At 43.9% G+C, this 18,841-nt stretch overlaps 1 protein-coding gene and 1 long non-coding RNA gene across 5 annotated transcripts; one reads left to right on the top strand and one right to left on the bottom strand.

Moving 5' to 3' along the window:
- The first annotated feature begins 128 nt into the window (after positions 1 to 128).
- Positions 129 to 7,890, top strand: LOC143832917 (uncharacterized). Of its 4 annotated transcripts, none has more exons than XR_013229449.1 (4): positions 129 to 380; positions 1,739 to 1,959; positions 2,288 to 2,420; positions 6,192 to 7,890. It is a non-coding gene; the product is annotated as an uncharacterized LOC143832917 (long non-coding RNA). The 4 variants fall into 4 exon arrangements; XR_013229448.1 differs by having other exon boundaries at positions 130 to 365; positions 6,192 to 7,889; XR_013229451.1 differs by lacking the exon at positions 1,739 to 1,959.
- A 4,632-nt stretch (positions 7,891 to 12,522) lies between these two features.
- Positions 12,523 to 15,324, bottom strand: MYADML2 (myeloid associated differentiation marker like 2). Its single transcript, XM_077324353.1, has one exon. The coding sequence runs from the start codon at positions 15,006 to 15,008 to the stop codon at positions 14,103 to 14,105; it is 906 nt and encodes a 301-aa protein (XP_077180468.1). The 5' UTR covers positions 15,009 to 15,324; the 3' UTR covers positions 12,523 to 14,102.
- Between the last annotated feature and the right edge of the window lie 3,517 nt (positions 15,325 to 18,841).

Below are 18,841 nucleotides of genomic sequence, written 5' to 3'. Positions count from 1 at the left end.
GGCCGAGAAACAGCGTTAGCGACTCAGCCAATCAGCATACCGGGGGGTGTCGTCACGCTCTCCTCTCGTTCAATCGGCTACTAAGAAGGTGGAGCTCGACCGCGATGCCAGCAAGCAATTGGCGCAACCTTCATTTGTGGTTGCATCATTCGATAGCCAGACGGAGGCCGTGAGGGTTCTGGTCCCTTGTGTCTTTTTTCACCACGTGTCCTCAGCAGGTCATGGCTGCTGTGTAATCCGGGCGATTTCGACAGCATATTACAGAGTATGCGTATGGCGCGGCTCCTTTTCGGGAGTGGTAGTTTTGGGGAAGCGTGTGTGGTCGTTTCTGAAACGTTGGCGGCCGGAGCAGAAATTGCTATAAGGTGCGACGACAAAGGGTGGGTTTTACAATGATAGGTGGTGAGATCGGAGGCGATCTAGTATAGAAACCAAATATAAAATTGAAAAGTTTTATGGCACCTTGCCTTGATTTATTTGGTACATTTTTATCCTGCCCTTCTTCCAACGAACTCAAAATAATGGTGTTTTACTCTATTCTATGCGGGGAGGGGGGAAGACAGATTCTCTAGTTCAGGGGTAGGCATGGACTACAATTCCATGGACTACAATTCCCATGAGCCCCTGCCAGCGAACGCTGGTAGGGGCTCATGGGAATTGTAGTCCATGGACATCTGGAGGGCCGCAGTTTGACTACCCTTGCTCTAGTTTTTAAAGCAGACACACACCCATCTAACATCAGATTACATGTGAAAGCCAGGACAAAAACAGACAGCCATAAAAACACAGATTTATCATTTGGCTGCACATTAATGCAAAATATGGATCTCAGGCATGGAGTGGCATTAATTCATATGATTTCTTGCAATGCCTAACCAGTATTGTATGGGGGCGAATATCTTTGTTAGTAGAAAGCAGCATACAATAACTCACTGCTTTGTGGAACCACCATAGTGTGCAAAAATAAAAAAGGAGGGGGATCTGAAACACAGGTCGACATGGTTCATGATTTTTTTTGCATTAGGTCACCCCAAACATCATATCATGTTCATGGTTACACACCCAACTGAAAAAACAGGGATCCATTATTTTGTGGTGCTGGGATGACAAAAAACATACAAAATGGCTTCACTTATGCTCTTTGCTGAACAGAAATTAAATTCACCGGAGAGAGTCACAGTCTGAGTTTCTGCTGAGACTCAAGAAATGCTTATCAGTACAGTTGAGCACAGCATAGGACAAGAACACTTTCCCATTTGCTTTATGTATTCTGAGTAGCAATTCTTATAGAAGGCCATTGTATTCAGAACAAGTTATGTTAACATAGATTCAAATGTATCTAACTAACCAAAGAACAAAGAAGCACAGTTCTAACAGTGTTTCATGCCAAATGAACTGACCACTGGTAACTGAATAGAAGGCATTTTAATCATTTACATAATAAAAGCAATGACCTCCAGCACCAACTTTACACGCCCACTGCACTCCCACACTAGTACAAGAACCGCACATGACATGACCAGGGGATCCTGATGGGAGACTGGGGGTTGAACTGGATGTTGCCATGTAATTGTACTATATGTAACTGTACTGTAATCAGAAGTATAAATAATTTTTTTAGGGAGCCTGCATGCTCTGCCTTTTTGGATCACCGCTTTTCCTGCAGGGAGCCTATTCCTCCGCTGATGAATAAAAAGACCTTTTGGTTTCTTACCCTTGGTGTTTTCTTTAATTGCAGTGATGAGGACACCAAGTTAACGAACCTGTTTGACTAAAACTTCTATCAAGTGTAGCACCACTATGGTGCAAAAACATGGATCCAGAGCACAGATCTTGATGAATCCCCATGATTTTTAAGTAGGGGCACCAAAAGCTCACCATCAAATTGCATTTCCTGTCCTCAGCACAAACTGAACCACAGAAATGACTCACTCCTTCATGGCATCTCTACGATGGGGGGTGAGGACATTGAACCAAACCACAGATTCTCATAGACTTGCATGACTTCTATGTGGGATCATCCCAAACTCGCCATCAAATCACTAATCAAATCCATAGCTACAGACTACATCACCTCCCCTCCCCCCTGGCAACTCTAAAAAACATGGATCTCTGTGCTTCTTAAGTTGTCACCCCGAATTCCCTATCAAATCCATGGCTACTGACGGCACCATAAAAACCGCAAATTATATTGTATCGTTTTGGGTAACCCATGTAAGGGCGGTATAAAAATCTAAATAAATAAAGTAGTGTACCTGAGGTTTTTGTTCTTGTTTTTCTCCTCCAGTCTGGCCATAGACAGGATTTGTGACAGAAATCATGAGGGTCCATATTTTTGTGCCATGGTGTAACCACAAAGCAGTGGATCTGTAATTTCTGCGGCGGGATCTGTGGCCATGGATGTGATGAGTGATTTAAAGGTGAGTGTGTGGCACCACACTGTAGATGTGTGATTCAGGGCAGACAAAAGAAAATACTAATTTATTCCAAGAATGTTTAAAATGTGGAATTTGCTGCCAGACAATGTAGTGATGGCCACAGGAATAAAACAGCTTTAAAAGGGGACTGGATAGATTAATGAATAAGTCTATAAATTGGTACTAACCATGGTGAGTAAGGAGGACCTTCACATTAAGAGGTGCTAATCTTTGAAATCCCAGTGCCGGGAGGCAACATCCCTATGCCCTTTTCTTGGCCATTCAGAGGAACTGGTTGTCTGCTCCAGGAGACTGGTTACTGGTTACTGGACTAGGTGGACCACTAGTCTGCTCCAGCAGGACTCTTCTTAAAGGAACAGATAGCTTGAGAAGTTTTTGCCACTGTGGAGTATGTCCTCAGAACACATAGGGCACTTTCACACTTGCTAATGCAGTTTCAGTCCAGCAACTATTTACAAGTGGATTTTTCCATTTCACACAGTAAAATCCAGTTACAAAGTATGTTATTTAGTGTGTGTGAAAGTGCCCCTAGATTAAATCATTGCAATACACTCTGTGGGGATGCCCTTGGACACTGTCCAGAAACTATGATTCCAGTCTTGGTTCAGCTACAGTGGCTCCCAGTTTGTTTCTAGGCCTAATTCAAAGTTCTAGTATGGACCTTTAAAGTTCTATATGACATGTGGCTAGCATACCTTTTGAAATGCCTTCACGAGTGTGTTACCTGTCCATTCCAGTCATCTTTGGAGGCCCTGCTTCAGAAGCCTCTGCTATCTGAGGCTAAATGGGTAGCAGTCTGAGAAAGGGGCCTTTTGCAGCACCAAAACTGGAATTCCCTCTTCAAGGAGGTTTATTTATTTATTTATTTATCTATTGTATTTATATACCGCCCTCCCCGAAGGCTCAGGGCGCCTCTGTCTGTCTGTCTGTCTAATCATCCCTATATATTTAGGGGATATAATTTCCCCTAAATAAGATATAATTGTCAGAATCAGCATCTCTCATACATGCATAGAGATCTTTCATGCACAGATTCCCCCCCCCCCCCCGTCTTGGTGGAAACACCTCACAGGGGGCTTCATGGATAACATTTCCATACAGTAAATTTTATATATTATTAATTTGCATCATGTATTTATTTAGAATATATTTATATTTTACCTTTTTGTCCTCACAAGGGCCACAAAACCGCTAATAACACAATAAAACCACATTTTAAACCATTTAAAATCAAAAGCGTTCGACACAGTTGATCATGAGCTTCTAGCTCGCCGCCTCATCGATGCCGGAATACAAGGGACAGCCCTTCAACGGCTGATCTCCCTCCTTCGGGAATGTGGACAGAGGGTTGTAATAGGAGAGACAACATCAGACCACCGGCAACTTACTTGCGGAGTTCCACAAGGAGCGTTCCTCTCTCCTAGCCTATTCAACATCTTCATGCACCCTCTCACAAAACTGGTACGGAATATGCCGATGACACCCAGCTCTTCCTCCTGATGGATGGCCGCCCTGACTCTCCCCCAGAAGCATTAGCCAGCTGGCTGGAAGCAGTGATGAGATGGCTCAAGCAGAGTTGCCTGAAGCTCAGTCCTTCAAAGATTGAGGTCCTGTGGCTGGGTAGGAAGGGCCCATGTGAGGAAACGTGCCTGCCTGCCCTGGATGGTGTGCAGCTCTTTACGGCTCACTCCGCCGGGAACCTAGGCATGATTCTGGACGCTTCCCTTACAATGGAAACCCAGATCACAAAGATAGCGCGGCTGGCATTTTACCACCTCCCCCAAGCCAAGCTACTAGTGACCAACCTGGACACAGTGATCCATGTGACGGTCACCTCTAGACTGGACTTTTGTAACTCGCTCTACGCAGGCCTGCCCTTAGCCTTGACCCGGAAACTACAGCTGGTCCAAAACGCAGCGGCCAGGATCCTCACAGCAACACCGTGGAGGTCCCACATCCGGCCCATTCTCCACCAACTGCAGTGGTTGCCAGTTGAATTCCGGATCAGACTAAAGGTTTTGGTAATTACCTTCAAGGCCATACGCGGTCAGAGCCCAGTGTACCTGAGGGACCGCCTCCCTGCCTATGCCCCCAAAAGAGCTCTGCGCTCCACCGCTACCAACCAGCTAATGATCCCTGGTCCTAAGTCCGCCTGGCCTCAACCAGGGCCAGAGCATTCTCTGTTCTGGCCCCCACCTGGTGTAATGAGCTCCCGGAGGATATCAAGGCCCTGACGGAGCTTAAACAGTTCCGCAGGGCCTGCATAAAGGAGCTCTTCCACCAGGCATTTGGTTGAGACCAGGCACAACCAACAGTGAGTGAAGGGCCCCTGCTCACTCCCCCTCCTTCCCAGAACTCCACCAGAGCGCTCTGGACCTGTTTGTACTGTTGCACTGTTGCATTGTTTATGCTATTATATTGTTATATTGTTATACTGTTACAGCCATTAGTTATTAATATTATTGTACAGTTATTAATATAGATTGTTTCATGTATTGTTTATATGTTCTATGTAAACTGCCCTGAGCCTCCGGGGAGGGCGGTATATAAATATAATAATAAATAAATAAATTTAAAAAATCCCCATACACAAAAACCACTCACTAAAATAATTAAAACAGAGCTAAATACATACAAAGACATAAAAACAACAATTAAAACATTGGTCAGGAAGAAGAGATCACTGCATATCTAGTACTAGGACCAAGTCTAAGAGCACCAAACAAAACAAACGGTATTTATCCTCTGGTGGAAGATGGCAACAGAAGAAACAAACAAAGCCCTCTGGGAAGTGTCCTAGAGCTTTGGTGCCATTACTGAGAAGCCCTATTCTGGGCTGCCACCTGCCTTATCTCAGAAAAGAGGGACACCTGAAGCAGGGCCTCCAAAGACTATCATAATAGGAGTTTATAAGGGAGTAGGCTGCATTTAGATATGTTGGTCCCAAAACATATAGAGCTTTACATTTCCCAGAATCAATTTGGATGGGCCAAGTCTGGAGTGATACATTCCCTATTACCCACTCCAATCAACATTCTGGAGCATTTTGTAGAAGTGGAAGCATTTTGCGGCAATGGAAGTTTCTGACCACTTTTAAAAGGCAACCTGAGGCAGATTGCATTGCAGTTTGCAAATCTAGATAGAATCCAAGCATGCATCACCGTGTCAAGATTTCAATGCAGCTGGCTGATCAGTCAAACCTGGAATTAGGCACTCTTGGCCATGTCTGCCATTTGCATATCTAGTACTAGGACCAAGTCTAAGAGCACCCCAGACTATGGACCTGTTCCTTCGAGGGGAGTGCAAACCCATCCAGAACAGGTGACACCTTAAGTCCCAGAGCAAAATTCTGCCCACCTGCCAAGAATTTTATATATTTCTAAATTCTAAGCTAAAGGTCCATATAATTCTAAATGTAATATTTTACATTTTACATTCATCATTTTAATAGTTCAATTGTTTCAAATTTCAAATATTTGTGAATATTTATTCTTGCTGCAGTTGATGTTGGTGAAATATGAATATGTGAGTTAATAACACATGATTACGAGCATGTCCATTTTCTGTGTATAAATTATAAGTCAGAAATCAACTTGTGCAATGCAAACTTTACCTGCTGCTTTCTGTGGCAAATAGGCACCAGTTTTGTCTGGTATTACATACACATGTGGAAGTCAAAGTCTGTGAACTTTGTTATTTTCTTTAAGATGCCCTGCCAAATGAGTTAACGGTCAAATCCTTCTGCTAAAATAGGGTTCCCTGGAATCCTGGAAGAGAAGCGGGAGAAGCCCAGGAATTCAACAAATGAGGAGATGCTGGGAGTTCAGTTCTCCACGCCTTTCAGGGCACAGCTGCAATCACTTTTTGAGATAAAGATCCATCTGATGTAGCCTTTTCCAGCTGTTGCTTCCTCGCATTCCACACATATTTCTCCTGCCTTTTGTTTCATTTTATTGGTCTTGGCATCTAGAGAAGAATGTGTGTGAAAGTATCAATGAAAGTTTCTAAACTGGGAAGACTGAAGAGGCCCAGCAGGTGTGAAGAAAAGCTACATGCATTACCATTTTAGAGATCTTGCTATCGCCAGAATTATGATCTTTTAACCTTTATGTTAAAGTTACCTAGAAATCCAAATAGCTGCAGATTTGGACTGTTAATAGGACTTGCTTCCTAAATGTACATACAGGGTTTGGATGGGTTTCTGGTACCATCATGACTATGGATGTTTTTTTAAGGGTATTAGACAGATCATGATCCATCAAGGGTACTAGTCATGATACCTAAATAGAATATCCACATGCAGAACCAATGAAACTCGGGAACATAAATACAAGGATGAAACACAAGGGGAAGGCCTAAACCTTTGTGGCCTGTTTGTTGGCCCCCTAAGCAACTGGCTGGCTGCTGAATGAATAAGGATACTGAGGTAGATGAACCACTGTCTGACTTTAGGAAGGGGAGGAAAACATAAACATGTTGCCTCCTTGCTTTTCCATCCCAAAGCAAAATGCCTCATAGTACTTGATCAAAAAAGATACTGCTTACAGAATGCACAAAACGTCCATGGAGATGTCCTTTCAAAATAATCTGAAGACTGACCTCAAGAAGCAAATAAATCCAATTCTTCCAAGTCTGAAATGTTTTTCTCTAAACTGAGGTTTTAAAATTTCCCTTGCACTTTTACTGCTGACTCAGTTTTGCTGTACTCTTCTTGGCAGCATAGTGTTTGCCCTGTGAAATTACTGCAGTTCTCTCTTTATACAAAATCTTCAGGACAAAATGGGCACAACGAAGGGCAGCCGAACACAGAGGCACTGGCTTGTTGAGAGTTGTTATTTCAACACCCAGTGGTAACAGCATTAGCAACCTCTTAGACACCGTGTGCAGCTCCCTCATACTAAGGACTGGACACCTGTCACTGATGGCCTGTTTTATCTAAACTTTAGCCAAGTACTATTATAGCCACTGCAAAGTGAGAGAGACCTTTAAAGAGATACAACTGTTTTCTTGGGCTGTTTGTTTTTATTAAATTCATTATCAGTCATTCTGTGATGGAGCATTTTACATTGCCTTTGTTGTTATTTGGGAATAATTCATCTAGCACATATGGATTACATTCCAGAGCATATTATTTTGGTTTATTTTTTATGAAAATGGCTAATTTTTGGTTTATTTGCTTCTGGCCTGCAGAAAGAAGGGAAAGGCTCAAGGGGGTTATATTTATGTGTTTTAGAAGTTTGGATCCCTATTTTTCTCCCCAATGAGGACTTAAAGTGGCTTATAAGACATTGACCAGCCCATGGTTACCAAGACCATTTCTACACATGAGTAAACCCCTATATTGAATGATGCAAAAAATTCTGCATGAAATTTTGCCTCCTCAGGTATAGATCTTAACTTTGTGTTCCCTCCTCCTGCACTTTCTGAATCCCCCCTTACAGCAACATTTTCCCTTTGAATCTCAGATTCCAAGTGAGCAGTCCTCAAATTGAATTTGTTTTCTCATCACATCGCCATTTTGTGTAATCATTTTGGTATCATTGTCCTGTGTTCACCCTACCTACTGCCCTACTGCCCCTGCCAAAGTGGTCCTCAGACATCAGCTTTTAAGATGTATATTGTTGACTGCGTTAAGACGTAATTTTAACAGTACTATTAATAACAAGTAGCCAGTCTGCCCAACAGATCCTGCCAAGGAGCTGATTCTGCAGAGAGAACTCTCCCCACAGGATTGGCTCCTTGGTACAACCCTAATAGTAAATTATGTTTCCACTTTCTTTTTAGAACAAATCTTTGTAAAAGGCAATTATTTCTTAAGCAGGTTCTAAATCTAGTGTTTCTGCAGTCTCTGACTGAAATAATCTCTAATGCATTACAGCCACTGGATTAGGGTATCTTGAGTCATTTTAACACCTATTTGTCTGTCAGCTGCCCTTTGAACCCCCCTCCCCACATAGTTCTATTGACCTCCTCCCCCCTGTACTTGCCAAACCATTGTAGGATTCCATACAAGTCCAACACTTGATTATGTTGTGGAAGAAAATGCTGGCTTGGAGATTCTTATCTTATGAGCTGCCTCTTTGGGAAGAGAAGGGAGGCTGATTAATTCTACTTATCTGAATATTTAGTCATTGTTATCCTAATGAAAATGCAGTTCCATTGATGGGGGAGTTTGTAAGTCAGACTTTCCCCATTTCAAAGTGATCTTTTTTATTTGCCACTACACGTACATCGTTATGTTGGTGTTTATGTGTGTGTGTGTGTGTGGGGGGAGGAACAAGGGAACCCAATTCAATGGTGGACATGGAGGCAAGCAGCAGTTTCAGAGAGTGCAGGGGTAGTCAACCTGTGGTCCTCCAGATGTCCATGGACTACAATTACCACGAGCCCCTGCCAGTATTTTCTGGCAGGGGCTCATGGGAATTGTAGTCCATGGACATCTGGAGGACCACAGGTTGACTACCCCTGTGTTAGTGGACCCTGAATGGATGCTAGGAAGGAACTACCAGTGGTGGGAATCAAAATGGAAACTCACTAGAGTTCCCTCACCTTATTTTTTGACAGTGCAAGTACATTGTAGTGTTATTGGGCAAGCGCACACACAAAAAGATTCCATTCATGACAATGTGCATGATGGGAGTTGGCACAGATCCCTTTTGAAGAAAAGAAAATGTAGTATGCATTAAGTCCTTGCTTATAAGCTCTGTTGAGGAACAAGTGCTGCAGTCTCGAAGTACCAGATGAAGCTTCAACTCAACATTAAAGGTAAAGGTATCCCCTGTGCAAGCACCGAGTCATGTCTGACCCTTGGGGTGATGCCCTCTAGTGTTTTCATGGCAGACTCAATACGGGGTGGTTTGCCAGTGCCTTCCCCAGTCATTACCGTTTACCCCCCAGCAAGCTGGGTACTCATTTTACCGACCTCGGAAGGATGGAAGGCTGAGTCAACCTTGAGCTGGCTGCTGGGATCGAACTCCCAACCTCATGGGCAGACAGCTTCAAACAGCATTTCTGCTGCCTTACCACTGTGCACCACAAGAGGCTCTCAATGTTAAAATGAGGTAAAATTGTGCTGTGAAAATAGTCCCAGGGAGCTTCCATGGCCAAAAGAGGAGTCAAACCTAGGGTTTCCACTACAGAAACAGACAATAGGTAACCTTAATTATTCTCTTTTTCCCTCCTTTGTGTGTGGTTCCTGCTTGCTATAAAGCCTGTGGATTTTAGTGCCACTTGGAACTTTATTTCTGGTGATAATTATGAAGGCAATATGCTGGCCTTAGGTATTGATTTTGCATTCATTTTCATGCAGGAGGCAACATGTTACCCAGACCTAGCTTTTAGAAGAGAGAGTGGTTCAGATCTAATGCTTTGTCTGCTGTGATCTAGAATCTGGCTTCAAAAGCAGGGGAGATTAAAGAATTTTAAATACTTTGCAGTATCTACTCATTCTCTAGCAATCCTAGAGTGGATTTTGGCATGGGAAATGAGAAAGGCAATGTGCCTCTGATTGTACAATCTCTCATTTCCTTTCACCTCTGAAATACAGCAAATATGTAGTAGAGGGAGGGGAGAAATAAAAATAGGTGTCCCACTAAACTTGGAGAGATACTGTAGTTTGGAGAGAAGATAGCTCTTCTTCGTCATCTCAAAAGTTTGCTCCAAGGTTGCAAAAGGAGGAAGAGTCATTTCCAGTATTTTGTGCCCTTGCCCATACAAGGAGACATTGCCCTGTGTCCACCCCTTCCCTGGACATATGAACAATGGCAGGTGTCAAGTGATAAGGTTGCCAGCATCAAGATAGAACCTGGAGATCTTCTAGGATCACAGTTGATCTCCAGGGTAGAGATATCAGTTTACCTCGAGAAAATGGCTGCTTTAGAAGGTGAACTCTATGCCATCAGATTTTTGCTAATCTTCCCTTCCCAAGCACCACCCTCTGCTCTCCAGAAATTTTCCAGGCCAGATTTGGCTGCTGTAAAATGGGAATCTCACCTGCATCTACAGTGGTATCTATAATTGGAAGTTCTTCTGTGATCTGGCTTCCTTCTCTAGACCCAGCCATGCCTTATGTATGCTAGAATGAAGAAGCTAGAATATTGAATGCAAGGTGATTCACTGGGATTTTAAAAAAATACCTGGCATTTGGGTGGATGGGAAAATAGAAGGAGCCTGGGAGAATAAGAATAGTAGGAGTCATCTCATGAGAGGATGACTAAGGAGCCTCAACTAGGGCCCGGGCTTCTTCAGGCTTGGCCCCAGACTGGTGGAACACTCTACCTGGTGCGTTCATGGTCCTGCAGGACTTTAAGCAGTTCTGCTGGAGTTGTTCCAACATACCTAAGGTCAAGGCTGTAGAGTACATCTGATTTAATCTGGCCTCCCTGCCTGATTGCCATCAAGTCAACCCTATAGGAGTTGACTTTATATATGCCTCCTCCTTCCTCAGAATAGGATACAGAATTGTACAAATTGTGTCATAATCACATATATGTATTTTATGTTAAATTTTGTTATAAGTAATTTAATGTTTAGATTTTATGTGCAACTTTTATGAAAGATTGGATTGGATTTAGGACTGTACTGTTAGTGTGCCAGTAGAACAAAGTAAGTGGGACATATTAATTATTTAACACTGAATTGGAAAGTAGGTCACTAATGGGCATTAAAGTCTTTCTGTTGGGGGAAACTTCCTTTGACTGCCCTGTCATTCTGGTTTCCACAGGAGGCAGAACACTTAATTGCTGCCTGTCCTGCTTCAGTAAGCCAGTTGCAGTATGTGGGGGATTCTGGACACAGGCCCAAACTGGCATTCATAATTCATGTGAAATGTATTGTTGTACAATAGGATTTCATTCTTTGTGCAAAGCTGGCCCAATCAGCTGCATCTTGTCATGACAGGTACATCACAGGGTACCCAAAGGGCTGATCCCTGTCACAGACAATGCTGGGAGCACCTCTCAGAAAGCATGGTGCTTTGGTGGTGCCCTTGGAAATATGGTTGCCTCAATCCATAGCTTGGATCGCTAATGCATGTCAGTTGGATTCTTAGGAGATAAAGAATAACAGCAAAATGGTCAAATTCAGTCCACAGGCAGGAATAAAATGTTTCATAGTGAAATGGATAAATAGATCTGAAATAACAATCAGCCTATAAAAATTATGCATCGTGTATAACCCTCACTCTCATTCCATAGTGAAATACTTCCTCTGAGAACAGTTGAGACCCACTTCTGGAACATAGCCTTTCTGGCTCTTTAGGGCTGACTGTTTCCACACAAAGATGATTTTTGGGGTAGCTATGCAGGACCATTTGCTGTGACACAGAATGTCTACACAGGAGTTTTCCCCTGTGTCTTCCGTTCTTGGTTCTCAGTAATTGCCATTCCCTACCACCAGTACATTTTCCCAGTACATGTAGTCAAATGTACTTAACTGTATTTATATGTAGTCACTGGTAAGGGCTAATCTGTTGCCACAATCTACTGGTTTCCTGCTTTCTTTTGTTAAAGTTACCTTAGTCTTTTTCACTGGAAAGTTATAAAGGAAAAGGTGCAGACTGGGAACAGTTGATTGTCCCAGTAAGTTATTATAACAGGCTTTTCTCAACCAGAGTTTTGTGAGACCCTGGAGTTTTTTTGATGGCCTGGAAAGGGTTTCCGGAATAGTTGGGAGTTAATTAATTTTCAAATATTTTCAAAGTTTGTTAAACATTTATTGGCTGGTATGATCAAACATGGCCATGTTGACCCACCTCCCCTCTCAAAATGGCCAATGATGGGCCTGGGTGGGTGAGAAGGGGAGGGACCCCAGGTGGCGATGTATACGGCTATGCTTCCCAACCATATTCTGCACAATCATACAACTTCTGGGGTTTCTCAAAGCCTGAAGAATGTTTCAGGGGGTTCTCAATGGCAAAAAAGTTGAGACAGTCAGTATTATAATGTTATCATCCAATAGCAAGCTAACAATTCCTTATTTTTAAAGCCCCCCAAAGCCCTCTAGTGTGGTAACTTTAGAGATTGAAGCAAAGCAAAAATGGTGCCTAAGTGGGCAGGACTGGCAAAAATTCACATCTTTTCATCCACATGTTATCCAAATTTATTATGACGTTAATCTTTCCAAAAAGATTTAGCAAACTACAGCAAAGTGAGGGAAAGCATGGAAGGAAGAAGGCTAGAAGAGAAAATCATATAGGTATTCCCTCAAACAGTTCTTATATAAAGAAACAGCCTGTATTATATTGCGGAAACAGCCTGTATTATATTGTTATTTGCATCTAACTTATCACTATAAATTTCTAGACAAAGAGAACTTTTTCCAGTATTTAGACATAATTCATGCTTTCATGTTTTTGAGGAAGACAGACACAGAGGAGGGGAGTGCTGATCCCCAAACTGATTCAGCAAAGAGGACAAATGCAATGATATACAGTCACAGTGGTAGTGGTGGTGGGCAGTGTAATGTAATCACTTTACATGTCGATTCACCTTAGATCTATTTAAGAAAATCTTGAGTATTTCTGTCAATGTGGCATTTTTATTTCTAGATTGGAATCAAACCACTCACACACATGAGCTGTCTGCATAAACACCTTGCTTTGGTTTCTTCTTAGCTTTGAGAACATCTTTGGTCGTGATGACTCAGGATCCATACTGCTGGGCATCACCGGGGCTTTTTGAACCAAGAATCAGCAAATCTGAGGTCAAACAACACGCACTTCTGGATTTGTGGAAATGGTATTCATGTCCTTTTTGCACTGGAAAAGACCAGGAGATTCCAGGCCATGTTCAAATGAGGAATTGATATGCAGGTTGTTCCTTGCCAAACTTGTTCAGAAATTAAACCATAACTGTTGCTAAATTTTGAAGGGAAAAAAGCAAGACTTTTTTCTGTGTAATAGGATCAAAAGGCTAACGTGTAACCACAATTTCTTTGAGTAAAGAGGTGTGCCCAGATGCTTGAAAGAATGTTGAGAAAATCAATCTGGAATTTATTATTATGGGCCTTCTGTGCACAGCAACCTTTCCTGAACCCATTTTCAAATACAGACTTGGTAGTATACTTTGCTTTTCAGTCTCTGTCCAAAACAAATCTTCCTATCACTCACAGCCAAGGACATGCATAAGGAAACAGTTATTCCATCATCTGGAAAGAGGAGGGTCTCATTCTTGAAATATTCATTATTATTGTTGTAATAGTCTCTCCCTCCCTGCAGAATTGTGCAGGTTTACATATAAATATTCATTTTAACTAAGAAACCAGGCCAACAAAGAACACAACAGTTAAACATGATCAAAATGAACACTGACCAGCACATTATACAACTAAAAGAAGTGGTGCAAGATCGAAAAACATGATGACAGCTGATCCATAAGAGAACCAAGAGTCTGACACACCTGAATGGCAAACATCATCATAATAATTTTATGAGGATTTTGCAACCCTGCTATATTCCCCACCTGGATGGAGAGAGAATGAAGACATCCAGGAAAAAAGGCTTTGTTCCTTTGAGGTTATATGTAATCTTTTTTCTTACCTCCTACCAACCATCCAGTTTTCCAATAACTGTCCTTTTCTCATCCACAATCTTTTGATCATATTTTATTCCTTAGCAAGCTTTGAATGTCAGCATTCCAAATCTGGTCCATGAGAGCTTTGTAGCTATCAAGGGTGCAAGACAAAGCGAATACGCTGCGAGTAAGCTAAATCTGCAATGTAAAACACCAGGTTCACATAAGTGAACACTGCAATCACTACCTGAGTGTCCCAGGGGCACTTGCCTTTGGAACACTGATAAGGGCGGTGTGGAGAGCCATACTTCCGGTCAAAGCAGAACACTGGCCAGATCACCGCAGCACTCACATACATCAGGACAGCCACAAATGTATAAATGACCACAAAGCGTTCAAAGGGGCACTTTAGTGTTGCCGTCCTTCCTGTGACATTGAGGCTTATCACCACCACAGTCAGCACAAAGCAGAAGCTGTAAACAGCCACACACCACTGCGTGGCCACATACCTATTGTATTGACTGTCGTTCACCAGTGCTCCAAAAATGATGCAAGCGACAAAGGCCTGGACGATTTTCAAGAGGCCGGAGACTGTGGCCATGTAGCTAGTTACCTGTCCAGGTTTGGCCCTAGTTAGAAATACCTCCGTGGCATATGCAAAAAACAGAAGTCCAGCAAAGACACTAGCTGATATGCGGAAGTCTCTCTTCTCGCACCCGATGGGATGGCAGCTGAACTGGACAAAATTAAGTGGGTAGATGACAGCGGTGGTGATGGACATCAGAGTAGCCAGCATGGCAAAAGCAGCTGTGAAATTTCCCCAGGAGATGTTCAGGCAGCTGTGGAGGCGTGTGAACTCACAAATGATGATGAAGATGGTGACTGAAAAACAGAAACACCAGACAGCCATGCAAAAAGTGCCATAGGCTGCATTGAATCCCCCTTGGTGGGCCACGAGACTGAACGTTGTGCATCCAAACGCTGCCTGAAATAGTCGGGTAATGCCCACCCTAGAGGTCACAGCAGCCGTGTTCAGGTACATTCCTCCTGCATTCTCCATCCTCACGTTCAGGTCCTCCAACACTTCTCTTCAAGTTGTCTGATCTGCCTGTTGTTAAATCCCTGCTTGATGCTGGACAATTATCTTTGAGTGGCAGGGTGCATAAGCTCTACCAGTGTCCTTGTTGGCGGTTATTTATGCTGCTGAGCATGCAGCTCTAGCAGTTCTTTGAGACAGGCTTGGCTCTGCAGTAAGAGTATTGACCTGGTCCTCTTGTGTGCGGCACTTATGATCCATCAGCTCTGCTGTGCTAGCTTCTGCGCACCGTCTACGCCTGATACATCTCTTCCACTCTCTTCTCTCCCTCCAGTGATCACTTTCTCCAAACAGTTAGCAGGACCTTTATTTTAATTCAGCTAGGCAGCTGTAGCTCTACTACATTGCTGCAAGCAACCAGTATATAAATAGGAAGGAATATTAATAGACAGTCTGGAATGGAATGAGCTGTGCAGTCTGTGCAAAGATAATGATCTGGTTTTAGTTTCCCTTATCAGTGCTGCTTCGTACATTACTTTTCAATGTTTTTGTCAAAGGCTCTTAGTGTCTTAAATTGTCTTAAAAGTATTTATATGAATAGGAAGGGGAGAAAACAAAGAATCTGCCTCAATGGGTGGGTTGGTGGGTGTTTATACCTCCAATCTGTTGTCACTTTGAGCAACAAGCACAGATTATTATTATTATTATTATTATTATTATTATTATTATTATTATTATTATTATTATTATTTAATTTATATCCTGCCTCCCCCCGGAGGCTCGAGGCAGGTCACATAAAAACCAATCCCCTAAAACAATAAAAGCACAATAAAACATGATACAATTAATACAAAAGTTAAGACAAGAATGGCGGCAAAATTCAATATAACTAACCCAATTCCACACCCACTAAGAAGGGAAAGGGAGGGGGCAGATGACAGAAGCAACCTCACATTTGTGAGAGCCAGTTTGGTGTAGTGGTTAGGAGTGCGGACTTCTAATCTGGCATGCCAGGTTCGATTCTGCGCTCCCCAACATGCAACCAGCTGGGTGACCTTGGGCTAGTCACAGCACTGATAAAGCTGTTCTGACCGAGTAGTGATATCAGCGCTCTCTCAGTCTCACCCACCCCACAGGGTGTCTGTTGTGGGGAGAGGAATGGGAAGGCAACTGTAAGCCGCTTTGAGCCTCCTTCGGGTAGGGAAAAGTGGCATATAAGAACCAATTCTTCTTCTACTTCTAGATCTTCTTGCTGCCCGGACTCAACTGAAAGCCTGGTGGTCCATCTTGCAGGCCCTGCAGAATGATGACAATTCCCACAGGGCCCACAGCTCTTCCGGGAGCTCATTCCACCAGGTTGGGGCCAGGACCGAAAAGGCCCTGGCCCTGGTCGAAGCCAGGTGAGCTTCCTTGGGACCGGGAATGACCAATAGGTTAGCCCCCACAGAGCGTAAGGCCCTGTGGGGGGGCATAGGGCAATAGGCGGTCCCTCGTATACACTGGGCCCAGACCACGGGTGGCCTTGAAGGTCAAAACCAAAACCTTTGCTGCTGCCTCAGCACTGGCTGGATATGTGCCCTCCAAGGTGTAGCCGTGAGGACCTAGCAGCCGCATTTTGGACCAATTGCAGTTTCCCGATCAAGCCCAAAGGCAGGCCGGTGTAGAGCGAGTTACAGAAATCTAATCTGGAGGTGACCGTTGCATGGATCACTGTGGCCAAGTGTTCAGAGGACAGATAGGGCGCTAGTAGCTGAGCCTGGCAGAGATGGAAAAATGCCTGGCCAGCTACCTGTTTGACCTGTGCCTCGAGTGTTAGTGAGGCATCCATGGTCACCCCCAGGTTTCTGGCCTGAGACGTGATCTTAACTTGAGTCCCGGCCAGAGAGGGCAAGTGGTCTGCTCCCCTACGGCCCAACCACAGGACCTCCGTCTTGGTCATGACATGACAAGATGTTGATTGTGGCCAACAAAGGGTGTGTGGTAGGGTTGCCAGGTCTCCAGGTGGCAACCCCCAACCATTGCTGTTGTTGGGTAGGGCATCTGAAACACCACAAGCTAAGTTTAGCTATTGTATGACCTTATACTCTGTCAAGAGATTTCTTAATAAGCTGTTGGTCCTTAAATATTAAAAAACGTCCCTTGAAAAAGCTGTAGGCAAAATGCATTGGGACTTGTGTGAAATAAGAATAAAAGAATTACTGAAACTGAAGAGAGATGACTCTATATAAGTCCAATTTAGATATTTTTATTGCTATATTGGTTTCCAGTGCATCTGTATTATTCTATATTTGCCTCTTCACTGGGACCCAACCCTCCCAGTTCATTATTTTTGTTGTTGGGTAGGGTGGCAGGTGAAAAAATGAACTGAAAATCTTTGTTAGGTTGTTGGCATTAAATCATTTATGGGGTGGACCCAGAAGTGACATGATTGTGTTGGTATGGCATTTTAGGTTCACCATAAATTCTATGGTAAATTGTGCAGTTTTTAGTGAATCCTAGACTGTTGTGCCGATACAGTGAAGTCACTTCATGTTCACTCCAAAAGTGACTTCACACTATCAATGTGACAGTGCCCTTCCCGTGTCCCAGCTTCCAGTCTCTTCCCAGGTCCCAGCAACTGGCTGGCAATCCTTGTGTGTGTGTTGGGGGAGGGAGGGGGGGAAAGGTTCTTGACAAGAGGCCATTCAAAGAAATCAGTCTGTACCATTGTCATCTTCATGAAAATCTGAGAAATGTCCAGATAGTCTTAGTTCTTTTGAGGCCTTTGGCAAACATCCAGGATAGGGCCTCAGAATCAGTGCCACTTTTCACGGCAGCACCCACTAGTGCCCAAGAATGGTCATTCATATGATCCAAGGGAGAACCCAGGTCCATTCCGCACGACTTAAATATAGCAGAAGTCTTACCTTTGGTAAACGCTACAAAATCAAGGTTCCGCATGACTTCGCACACAATCTGCAACACTCCTGCAACACTCCCGCAAAAATCGCTTCATTGTAGCGCTTTACGGGGAATCCAGAAACCTGGATTCCCCCTGAAAAAATCGCTACACTTCTGAGCACAAGCTGCAACACATCAGCGAAAGACATGTTCGTTCTCAATGTAGCGGTAGAAAGAAAGTCCCTCCCCCGCTCTCACCCCCGCACTTCCGGAGAAGCGATCGCCATTTTTTCCAACGAACGAGCAAGGCTTCTCAGAGGCTTCTCCGGCTAAAGTCCCTCCACAAAAGTGAAGTGAATGTCCGGAGAAGCAAGTGCCCGAGAGTCAGCGCTTATGCCTCAGCAGTAGAAAGACCCGTGGTCAGAACGGCTCTGGCTCAGCTCATGTGGAGCGGCGCTGCCCAGCAGGGGAGGCAACATTCGAGGAGGAGCCCTAGAGCAGGGCTGGGCAGTGGCGGCGGCAGCGGGGTGGTGGTCCCTGAAGACAGCAGCAGCTCCTGAGGAAGAAGACAGGTCCCCCACCCCCTTTGCAGCCCCCCCAACTACTGGAGCGTCAATCGCCCTGCAGCAAGTCCAGAACCCCCCTCGCTTTTCAGCATGCCAGCAGCTCACAGTTTGCAAGGGGATCTTTCCCAGTCAGCGCGCTTGTTGTCACTCTCGTCATTTTTCCCCCCTTAGACCGGTGAAAGCAACGAACGAGCCAGGCTTCTCCGGCTAAAGTCCCTCCACAGAAGTGATTAACACAGTAAAACAAAGCTCCCTACTGCAAGTGTCTTTAAAGTTCCCAAGCACAACACAGCCCCCTGTTCAGCACTGCCTGTAATTTCGGCTACAAATCGCGCCAGTGCGGGGGGGATTTATTTCTACTTGAGGAGCATGTAAATGATTACTCGCCAGCTCCTACGCCAACAAAAAGGT

Source organism: Paroedura picta, chromosome 3 (assembly GCF_049243985.1).
Source record: "Paroedura picta isolate Pp20150507F chromosome 3, Ppicta_v3.0, whole genome shotgun sequence".
Classification (NCBI taxonomy): domain Eukaryota; kingdom Metazoa; phylum Chordata; class Lepidosauria; order Squamata; family Gekkonidae; genus Paroedura; species Paroedura picta.
This window is presented reverse-complemented; position numbering and strand designations above follow the sequence as displayed.